We start from the raw sequence: 11,551 nt of genomic DNA, 5'->3' as shown, positions 1-11,551 counted from the left end.
TATTTTAAAAGAAGGAAAATTAGGACAGTTCAATGCATTTGCATTTGTGACTTCTAAAGTCTCAATATTTGTAACCGATAATCAATAAAATCCCAGAGGGAAACTAGTGTACTAAAAAATTATGAATTTATGGAATCTTATTTATGAGCAATGATATATATATATACAAGGGATTGATATTATTAGCTTTTGGAAGACCAATGTTGTCTGTCATATCATATGTTTGCATGATATACAAGAATAAAAATTTAAATTAAGCAGCAAAATTACTTGTAAATAATGTATAAAATAAAAGCGTTACGATTGGAATGGAATGACTTTTATGTAAATGCTGTATAAATAAAAGATTATCAACCGGAATGCAACGAATTTTATCCATACCAAAACAACTTTAACAAGATGATGAATTTTATGTAAACAATGTAAGTTTTATTTCTACTTCTGGAACTTTCACTTGCTCAAAATCCAATGCCTTCATCAGAGCACTAACCCCACTTCAAAGCTCCCAAAGAATGAAAGAAAGCAAGATTTAAAATACTTCAGTAATATCCGTTTCTACGTGATATTGAAAAAGTTATTTCGGAAAAAATAATAACAATGAAAATGATGATGGCTGATTTATATAAATAAAACCAGCAAATAGGTACATTACATACATTTCCTCAAAATTAATTATTTCCGGCTCTGTACCTAAATATTATATGTAATCAAATGTTTGTTGTTCTTTCCCCAGTTGATCTCCTAAACGATACATCATATTTTACACCGTTTGAAGACTCAGATTCTACTTTCTCGATGTCAGTTTTAGGCCTACTACTACTACCGCTACTACTACTCTCTAACTTTCTACATTGACTATTAGTGTCAGAACGCAAAAAGGGAACCGTTCCTTCTCGTTCCAAACCCACCCCCCTGCCACTCCCATTACTTTTCTCATTCCAAACACCATCATCAGCACAACCAGATTGATGTCCTCGTGTTTCAGGGACAACTGAATCATACCGGTCCAAATCAGAAAGGCGAGAATGCTTCGAGTACAAAGGAGAGGATGAGGACGACGAAGAAGTGTCCGAATCGGGAGAGTTCCTCCATGGGCTGTTCGAGCCTCGTCCTGACTCACCAAATATGTAATCAGAGAACTCATCTGTGCTAGTAGAGTCACGGGTACTATCCGTACTGCAGGAACCTTCATCAGAATTATTACTGATGAGGGAAGAGTTGTCACTTGATGAATCCTCTTCTAAAATCCTCTGCAACCGATGGAACTTTGAATAAAATGAGTCATAATTGGCAGAGCCATCGGGAGCACTTGAATTGGGTAATACTTGGGCTATACTAGAAATTGTGGTGGATTTTGATTTAAACGTGGTAGTCCTCCCACCAATCCAAGAAGGCATAGCTCTAGCTTTGAGATCAGGAGACACTATCTTGTTCCTTATCGATCTTGGGGCCCTTGGTGAGCACCTGCAAAGTAGTTTGATCAGTCACACACCCAAAAAGGCAATTTATAGAAATCTAGAAAGAATTAAACTCCCAAGAGTCATCACCTTGCATAAAAAAGCATGTACGCTCCTTTGCTTAGGACCTTTTCAAGTTCCACTGCTGTTACCTGCTCAACCATAGACAAGACAGAAAATGGTTACAAATCAAGGATAGTAATATAATATGCATCAATGTCAATAAATATGTAGAAACTACATAGAACAAGCAACTGTTGAAACTGGAACAACAGTAAAGCTTGGGATGGTAATTGGATATTAGCTATAGTCTTCCGAAATTACAATCAACTATTTGAGTAGGAAAATCAATAAATCATTTTACTATAAATCACCAACCAAATTTATCATGCACGTCCATCTTAAATCATACCCAATTGATTTCCTACTTTCCATATCAATTTCTTTAAAAACAGATGGGTGTAAATCAAAGTGAACTGAAGAACAACGTAAAGGAATGACCCAAATATTTTGAGAGCGTACCAGGCTATCATCAACCTTGAACCACTTATTCTGAGCATTTTTAACGTAGCACACATAGTGACCGGCAAATGAAGCATTCATAACATCCAAATGAACAACCACCCCATATAACCTGTAAATAGCCAATTTATCACTTGTGCCACTCATAAATGGGGCCAAATTCAGGATCTCTTGAAACCGAATTGGCTTATTAAGCTTCCCAAATTTTCCGGACTGCAAGAGAAGAAATCAAAAGTAAGAATCTAAATAAGCAGGGATGAAAAATCAATTTAAATAAGCAGAACTAGCTTAAGCAGACGCTAGACGTAATTTTACAATGGGTAAATTACCTGGAATCGCTTTAAAGCAATAGTGAGGACATTGGGAGCCTCCAATATTGTCAATTTCTTTTTGGCCTTCTCATAAGATTTGCATCTGATTATGGGAGAAGGACCGATTAGTGATCATGTCCAAAAACCACAAACACAAAAGCTAGTAGAAAAGAATCCTCACAATCAAGCAACCTAAAACTAAGTAAAAACAAGGAATTACCACTAGGGCAAGTTTGATTGATTGAAATGAGAATAAGAATGGAATAATCATTCCCATTCAACCTTTAGGTTAACAATTGACCACAGAAAAAAGGATCCCCTCAAAAACAAAAATTCCATCAGTTTCTCCCCTGAGTAATCCTCTCTTCTTTTTTTTTTTTTTTTTGGCAAATGACCAAATATTCATTCCCGAGTAATCCTCTTTCCTTTGTTAGTTATTTAATGGAAGAAAAAACACCTTTTTGGCCCTCCATAACATATAATAAAAATATATTTGATAGAAAAAGTAAAGGTGTTTTAAATTTGGTAGGAGGTCACTCATGGACATGTGACCTTTGTCTCTGTTTTTTAAAAAAAGTTGTTTTATACTTAATCCATTCCATTGGCAAGAAAAACCCAACACAGTAATTCTTATTCCACTATTGACTCCAAATTTCAACCAAACAATAGAATTCCTTCATATTCCCAATCTATTCCACTTAACCAAACATCACCTAAAATAACCCAACCAACCTGCTACATTGGTACTTGTTTTCGCCATCTAAAGTCTCGGTACTTGTGAATTTTCTAAGAGCCTCTTCTAGGGTTCCTATATCCCCTTCAATCTCAACTGTAAGGTCCATCATACCTTCCTGCCTCTCAGACTTGCCTTGGCACTTCATGCATTTTATCTGAAAAACACACGATCCAAATTAATTTTTTTTTAACAAAGCTAACAATTTCTATGAAATTCAGATCTGAGATCCCTACACCATCGCTTACCTTTGAACGAAGATACCCTCCAAATGTAAGACCTACTAGAGTAGTTTTTTCTTCCAAAGGGCCTGATGCACTTATCTCAGGTTCTGCTAGGCAAACAGATTGCATAGTGTCAATCACATACCTGTCAGTTTATACATTAATTGAACTCAGATAACAAGTTTAAGAAGATGAATTAAATTTACTAAATGACAAGTTTAAGAAGATGAATTAAAATTACTAAATCACAAGTTTAAGAAGATGAATTAAAATTATTAAATCATTGTTTCTCCATCAACTTCTACGTAGACATCAAATTAGTAATGTAATGAATCTACCTTAGAAACTCGTGTGCATCCTCTTCCCTCCCACTACCGAGTTGACTTCCAATATTTTGGATCTTGGATAGTATTCCAATGGGTGATAATGGAGACTTTCCCTCCTTTGCCTTCAAAATTAAACTTTCAAACTCACATGTGAAACACCATTCCTTCTTTATACCTGAAACAAAGAAGATAAGATTTTATATGACAAAGAACTCAAAACACTACCTGAAAAAAAAATTTGATGAATAGAAACATACAAGCTTTAGAATGGAGTCCTTGAAGAAAATACGCAGTCAATGGAGGAGTAAACGCCAAGCACTGAAGCACAGCATTCACATAACAGCTGACAAAAGAGGACACAAAATGTTTAAAACTACAGGAAAAAATATGTTTTAAAAAATACAGATTCCCAAAACAAGCATCAAGAACAATAAAAAATTAATTTTAAATGAAACAAAATGAACTTTACAAAGGTTACAAACTTCATTAAGAACTAGTTGGAATCACTCAAGTAACAAAACTACGAACTATGTTATTTCTATATGTTCCATTAAAAAGAACAATGTTATATTACCTATTCCCACAATTTTTAAGGCCACACGGGCGCAGCTCCATCTTGTTCCAATTGTATAACTTGACAAATGACTCATAAGGGAAAATCCCCTGGAAGAACACAAGATAATATACAATAAATTTGGTTGTATTCGCAATATGATGCTATAGATAAAAACAACAAGAAAAAATAGAAGCAAAACCTTGTCACTAACACTGTATCTTCCAGCTATCTCTCCCCCAAACCCTAATGGATTCTGCTTTGATAGTTTGGATCCTTTGAACTGCTCAACAACTTTCTGTACAGAGGTTTTCAAACCATTCCTGACATTTGGAGGGCTTGAAATCTGATATGAAACAGTAGCATCATCTTGGACAAAATCAACTTCAGCTTTTGACCTTGAAATTGTAGAATCTTGGTTGCTAGATAACAAACAAAAACTAGATAATGAATCACGATCTCTTGACTTCAACAGATTCAAAGTGTTTTTGTTGTCATTGACAACATGATCTAACTTCTGAGTTTTTGTGGACGTAAAAATAACATTTGATGAATTGGTACATCTGGAAGCTCTTTCATTACTGTGAGACACTGATTTAACTTCCCCCAACTTAAAGTCAGATGATATATATCTACTTTCATCATCCCTATTCTTAGATGAGCCACAGTCCTTAACCTTAGAGACATGAGAATCAGTATTTTCTGATAAATCTGATCGATTAAGAGCCTTCTTAATAAGCAACGTATCTGATAAAGGATCCTCAAATGTGGTAAATCTTTTTACAGAGCCTTCCATACACAAGGGAGATGTATTTCTAGACGTGTTTAATGAGAACTGGATGGAAGATCCAGTAGATACCCTACTACCACCATGTCCAGTGGAATCAGATGTATCATCAATCTCATCATGAACATTATCTGAGGAGCTAACAGAATCAAGAGCTCTCTCCCAAAAACCAGAAGATGATTCACAAGACTCAACAGTGGGACCATCATGACAACCAGTATTTCTCAAAAGTGGAGGACAAGTAGGCTGCCCCTGCTCTCCATCACTGCATCTAGATTTTGTTTCACTCATAATTTCACTAGCAGTAAAACCATTAATAGAGTTAGCCAACCTAGCAAATTTTGGAGATAATGGCTCAGAGGGATTTGCATCCTTCACACTAAAAGCAGTATGAAGTGTATCGCCATTAACAGATAAGTGTCCATCTGATTTGTCAGACTCGGTTGAACTAATGCTCTCACTGACAGAAACATCATCAGCCATTTCACTACCTGTGGTTGAAGTAGAAAATCCAGAAAAAGATGTTGAGCATGATTCAGAGATAGAATTTGTCCCTTTCTCACTGTCAAGAGACTCGGATTCACTACCATCATCCTTCTCATGTGGCACTTCAGGGGAAAAAGCATGACTAGGGTGTGAAGGTTCTGAAGAAAATGTTTTGATTGGTTTATCTTGTTCTGTGCCTTCTGAATTGTCACCATAAACTTCTGCGTACTCTTCTTTGCTCAGCTTCTGGTCAGAATCACTTCCTACATCAGAATTAGTCTGAGTTGGGCATGGAGGGTGACATTCCTCTTTGTGACCTTGCCTCCAGTGAATAATTTGACACTTCCCAGAACTAAAATTTAAAATTTGATGTCAATAACTACCTATATAAATATATATATATATATATTAAAATAGATAACAATAAAGAAGAAAGATATAAGGGAGAGGGAGGGGAGGGGCAGAACCATATAGCCTCATAGGTAAAAGCATCAAAACAAAAAACCAGAGAAGTGAAACTTTCATCTCTACTGCTTTTAAGAAATTAAATCAAAATTAAGGGTGTTGGGTGGTTAGTAGCTATGAACAAGTTAAATAACAGAGAACTTACACAATGTAAAGAGTTTACAGCATGGAAACCTTTTATATGGGTGTGTGATGTGTAAAAGGAACTCTAAGACTACTGATTGTCTATTTCTACATCATCCGTATACTAGTGCTACCTGGGTCAAGCTCCTACAGAAAATTGGGGGGTTCGTTTGGGCATGGCCTGGCTCTAGTCACAGCACATTGCAACATACAGAAGGCATTGAGGGCCATTGGGGTGCAGTAGAAAGAAAAAAGAAGACACTTTGGAATGAGGCTGCCCTAGCTGTTCTATGGACAGTTTGGTTGTAAACAAACAGTAGAATATTCAATGATATAAAAGAAGATATGGGAGCTATACGGAATAAGGTTAAACCGTGCGTGGCTATTTGGATATTCAAGAATAAGATATTAAAAAAAATTATCTTTTTCTGTGCTACTGTGTGATTGGCAGCTGTGGCTGCAATAAGCTTTAGTCTTGTATTATATGTTGGTTTAGTAAGTAATAACTTCTAATGATGTTCTAGGATGTAATTTAGATGATTTTCCATCATATTTTATCTATATCTTTTGTTTTAGCAATCAAAAATAAGAAGTTGGAGCAAAACTTAGACTGACAATAATTTTTTTCCAAAATCCACTAATATGAAAAGTTGCGTTGACATAATAATAATATCTTTATCTTTTAAATCACTTTACCTTGCCTACCCTTCCGCGTTATGCAAGATTGTATGTCCATCATTATTCTTATTATGTGCTGAACTGAAAAGTAATATAGACATGCAAAGATTTAAAGAAAAAAAAAAACTGAACTGAACCTAAACTAAAACCCTTTATCCCCATTCTTGTTTACTATTGTGGTGGATGTTCTAGGACAAATGATAGACTTGCACCTCTTTTCTTAACGAGGGATTTTTGTTGGGAAGAGATAAGATTACAGTAAGCCATCTTCAGTTTGAAGATGATACGGTGTATTTTGTGAATGATGAGAGATCTATTCGAGTCTTGCTTGATATCTTAAAGGTATTTAGAAGTATCTCTGGACTGAAAATAAACATGCATATAAGTCAATTGCTAGGACTGAATTTAGATGGAAGATCAGTGGTAGAAAATGCCTTGGCCATTTGGTGTAAAGTAGGTCAGTGGCCGATGAAGTATTGGGCTTGCCTTTGGATGGAGATCCTAGGAAAATATTGTTTTGGGAACCAGTTTTGGCTAAATGTGTCTGTCAGTTAGATGATTATATAACCACTTAGGTAGTCACTCCCAAAAGACTAGCCTATGGGAGGAGGGTGCCAAAGTAGTTGTAAACCACCAACCAATTCCTTACTAGTCGGTGTGGGATTCCAACAAATGGATGAAAATATTCTTTTCTATTCAAAGGTGGGAGGCTGACACTTATTTAGCCCATTCTTTCCTCATTACCAATATAGTAAATATTAGGGCTGACAACTTTTGACACGACATGTGGCACGACTCGAAAACGACACGAAATATATGGGTTTAGGTGACATTTAATAATCATGTCGTATTCGTGTTTGAGTTTTCGACACGTTTACTAATCGTGTCGTGAGCATGTTTACCTTAATCGTGTCAAGTCATAAGCATGTCGACGTGTTTAATAATTGTGTCGTGTCATAATTATGTTGACACGATAACACAAAGTAATTGTCATAGGTTGCATAATTTTACATATAGTTATGTTTAATTGTGTCAATTTCGTGTTGTATCATGACACATTAATCGTGTCATAATCGTACTATCGTGTCGTATTTGTGTCGCGTGACCTGCAAAAATAATTGTGTCGGGTCCATGTTTGAGTTTGAGACATGTTTAATAATCGTGTCATGTTTGTTGTTATCTTAATCGTATCGTGTCCTAATCGTGCCGACATGAACACGACATGATATCACGAATTGCCAGCCCTAGACTAAATACACTACCTTTCACTCTTTAGAGCATCTAAAACTGTCATAAACCTCTTAGATGCGTGATTTCTTTTGGAAAGGAGGTGATCTCTTAGCGTTCGAACACTTGGTAGCATGGAATGTGGTGTAAGCCAAAATTTCAAGGTGGCTTTGGCATTGGCAAGCTAGAGATGAGAAATAGAGTGTTGCTTATGAAGTGGCTATGGAGGTTCCCTCTGAAGAACAAGTCCCTTCGGCACAAAGTTATAAGTCGTTATGGACTGTTAAGAATCATTGGGATACTAAAAAGGAAGAAAGGTTGCAATGAATCATTGGGACACTAAAAAGGGAGAAAGGTTGTGATTTAGAAGACCATGGAAATGTATAGCTGCATAGCATGATGAATATCTAGATCTAGCACATTTTAAAGTTAGGAAGGGAGATATAATTAGATTTTGGGAAGACATATAGGCAGGGGGAGATGCTCTTAAGAATGTGTTTCGTGATCTAGTTGTAGCGTCCTTAGCAAAGAATAATCCATTAAGGAGTTAGTGGGTAGGATTGAAGGAATGCCTAACTATGGGACTGAATGGAATCTTCATTTCAGAAGGAGTCTACAGGATAGAGAGGTATCTAGCTTGATAGATCTATTGCAGATTTTAGAACAAGTTCCAACCTATGCTTTGTTGGATGACAAGAGGATGTGGAGGGCAGATTCAAGTGGTATTTTCTCATGTAAGTTAGCTTTACAAAGACTTGGTTCTCATCATTTGCTTGCTGAGGAAAAATGGGCAAAAATAGTGTGAAAAAGTTGTGTTCCATCGAAAGTATAAGTGTTTGGCTGGTTATTATCAATAGAGAAGTTCAAAGTGGTGTGTTTGTTGTATGAATAATGATGAGACTATCAATCATTTATTTATGGAGTGTGACTTCATTAAGCTCTTATGGGCCAGATTGCTAAAAGAGTTTGGCATTTAGTGGTGTATGCCCCATTCATGTAGCCAGTTGTAAGTGTGCAAAATAAAAGGAAAGGGGTAGGAGGATTTCAACACTGTAGACAGTAGCCATACTTGCTATTTTCTGGGCAGTTTGGTTAGAAAGGACCGGCAGAATATTCGAAGATAACGAAGCTATAGTGGAGGATTTGTGGGAGAAGATTAAATTCTGAGTTGCAACTTGGATCTATAAAGTCAAAAGCTTGGAAGGTTTATTTCCCAAGTCGCAGCCAAGATTGGGGAAGTTTTTTTGTCTTTAGCAAGTGTTTAAAGTTTCTGCTGTTTTATTTTATTTTGTACATAGCTGTACTTGGCTAGTTCTGAGATCATTTTCTATCTCCTTTCTTTGAATTTTTTCTCATATTAATACAAATAAGTTTCTTTTTCGAAAAAAAAAAGGAACCTAAACTAAAATCCAAGCTTTCCAATTGAGAGCAAAATCCCTGCCTGATCTTGAATAAGCGGGAGATCATCCCGCTCATCTATCAGTAAAAGGGAGATCATCCTTTTATTCTATTTGTCTATTTATTTATTTTGCATGCATGAGTCTGAATTAGGGAGGGGGAGAGGGCGGATTATGTTAATTTCATGATGACTAACAGATCCTTCAAGCAGATTTTACTAGTGCCATTGCAAAAGTTACTTAACACTCCCTACACAATCATATAGTTAAGTCAAGCCTTCTCATTCACAGAAGTGCTTCTTGCATAATTGCCTATTCCTGTTATTTATCTTCACGTTTATAAAATGATCCACCCTAAAGTAAAACTTATAGCTTAAGGCACCACACTTTTCAAGACAGCCTTAAATCCCATCAATCAATTTAGCACACTACAGATCCTTGAATAAGGCAAGACCACAAACCAATTATCAAATTTAATCTCCCTTCTCTAATTTGAATTTTAAAAAACATTCTGATCCAATACAAATAATCAGATACAATCACAGAATACGATTTCCAATTTTTTGTTTCGGTATCATCTTAACCAAAACTCGAAATCTCTTCCTTTCCCCAAAAATCATACTTATTATAATAACACTGAGCGTATCAAATTCTCCACTCGACACCATAAAATGTCACTCGCAAAACCCTAATTCTACGTAAATAAAAATACACAGCAAATTGTGTAACTAGAACACGAAATTCGTTAATTATCAAAATCTTAAAGGGCAAGTTGAAATACATACCAGTAACGAACCGCTTTGCATTGAGCACAGCGTGTAGTGGTAGGGAAATAGCAAACGGCACACTGATTCAGAGAAACCGTGGAAACGACGCTGTAACCGTATTCTGCATTCGCCTCGAACTCAGCCCTAGCGGCCTCTTCGGAGGCCAAAAGGACCAGCCTCCTGATCTCTTCCGCCCTGGATACAGAGAGCTTCCATTTTCTCCGGAGGAAAAAGCCGATCACCGGAACGACAAAGCAAACCAGGAGAACCAAGCTTTGAAACCCTAGACCCACGACAACAAGCATTTAGCCAGCACCCAACAATACACATCCAGATAAAGAAACAAAAGCTATGATCCTAATCCCGCCAAACACCATAGATTCTTCGATTTCGTCTCAGCCGGCGCCGTTCCCGCTGGTCACACATGTAGGCAGATTATCAGGGAGAATAAGATCACTCAATCAGAGCCGTCGATGACCGGTAGCTCATTCCAAATTAAATTTTAAAGATAGAAATATGAAATTTCAAGAGAGAGAAGCAAAAATCTGTTGCAATGCAGCAGAGCAGAGTTTTTTTAGTGTGAACTCTATGACGGTTTTTCTTCGGTTTAGAGGTTCGTGTGGATTCGGACAATGAGAATAAGAAAAAAGAAAATAAATATATATATATACATCTCCTTTTACTTGATTAATGTATAACTATATACGGAAATTAATAAATCAGTGTATAATTTACATTTATACCTTATTTATTTTATTAAGTATTAAAGAAAACTTTGTTTTTTTTAAGAAAATAATAATAATAATAATAATAAATATATGATACGGTCGGGTCCTTATTATTATTTTATGACAGAGACAGACAGGTATTTCGAAAGCGTGAATCCTTCGTTAATCATATTTTTGGTACCGACCAGAGATTAAACCGGGTTAGATATAGTTTAGGACTAAGATTGTTATTTAATCTTTTTAATGACGACGTTTGTTTTTTGTGGAAGAAAAAAAAGGACGGTTGCCTGGTGACGCATGTGAGTCGATAGATGGTTGCGATTAAATGGGTGCGGAATCTGACGGTGAAGATTAGGTGTTGAAGTTTGATTCTCGGTAATAATGGCTTCTTTCTGTGCTATTGTCCATATGTAGTACAAAGCTTTGAGCAGGATTCCTCATTTGGAATTAACCATTCCACAAGACAACTTATGTTCTATCAATTTTTATTTTTATTTTTATTTTTGCAATTATGTTTTTAGTGGTGTAAAATTGAACATTATTGGTATAAAATTTATGAACATCAACTTCTAAACAATTTTTAAAAAAATTAGTTTTTTTATGACTTTTACACCAAATTAGTTTATAATATTTTTATTTAATTTCATAAATGAGTGTTACTAATCGTCTACCGTATCGTATGTCTGAGACAAGTTGGCAAAAAAAAAAAGGCTTGTAAAAAAAAAATAATAAATAAACAAAATAAAAGAATTTGTGGAATGGATGTT

General features: G+C 35.8%; 1 protein-coding gene across 2 annotated transcripts; it reads right to left on the bottom strand.

The window, feature by feature from the left end:
• Positions 1–592: 592 nt before the first annotated feature.
• On the bottom strand, positions 593–10,709 carry LOC133805089 (ubiquitin carboxyl-terminal hydrolase 16). Of its 2 annotated transcripts, none has more exons than XM_062243192.1 (11): positions 10,075–10,709; positions 4,341–5,751; positions 4,148–4,236; positions 3,831–3,916; positions 3,586–3,748; positions 3,272–3,392; positions 3,023–3,180; positions 2,309–2,393; positions 1,980–2,192; positions 1,548–1,609; positions 593–1,464 (listed from the first exon to the last, which is right to left on the bottom strand). In XM_062243192.1, exons 1-11 carry the CDS (start codon positions 10,359–10,361, stop codon positions 708–710), a joined length of 3,432 nt encoding a protein of 1,143 aa, XP_062099176.1. In that variant the 5' UTR covers positions 10,362–10,709; the 3' UTR covers positions 593–707. The 2 variants fall into 2 exon arrangements, with proteins under 2 accessions (XP_062099176.1, XP_062099175.1); XM_062243191.1 differs by having other exon boundaries at positions 4,329–5,751; positions 10,075–10,708.
• Positions 10,710–11,551: the final 842 nt, after the last annotated feature.

This window comes from Humulus lupulus, chromosome X (genome assembly GCF_963169125.1).
Source record: "Humulus lupulus chromosome X, drHumLupu1.1, whole genome shotgun sequence".
Lineage (NCBI taxonomy): Eukaryota > Viridiplantae > Streptophyta > Magnoliopsida > Rosales > Cannabaceae > Humulus > Humulus lupulus.
The sequence above is the reverse complement of the archived record's forward strand: the minus strand, read 5'-3'. Positions and strand labels throughout refer to the sequence as shown.

What these genes read in the sequence shown, in the direction of transcription:
- LOC133805089 (XM_062243191.1), bottom strand. Translation starts at nt 10,361, where the DNA reads ATGCTTGTTGTCGTGGGTCTAGGGTTTCAAAGCTTGGTTCTCCTGGTT. An exon ending in TTGCTTTAAAGCGATTCCAG is followed by an intron (nt 2,193 to 2,308) that starts GTAATTTACCCA and finishes CTTCTCTTGCAG; the next exon opens with TCCGGAAAATTTGGGAAGCT. An exon ending in TACATGCTTTTTTATGCAAG is followed by an intron (nt 1,465 to 1,547) that starts GTGATGACTCTT and finishes ACTACTTTGCAG; the next exon opens with GTGCTCACCAAGGGCCCCAA.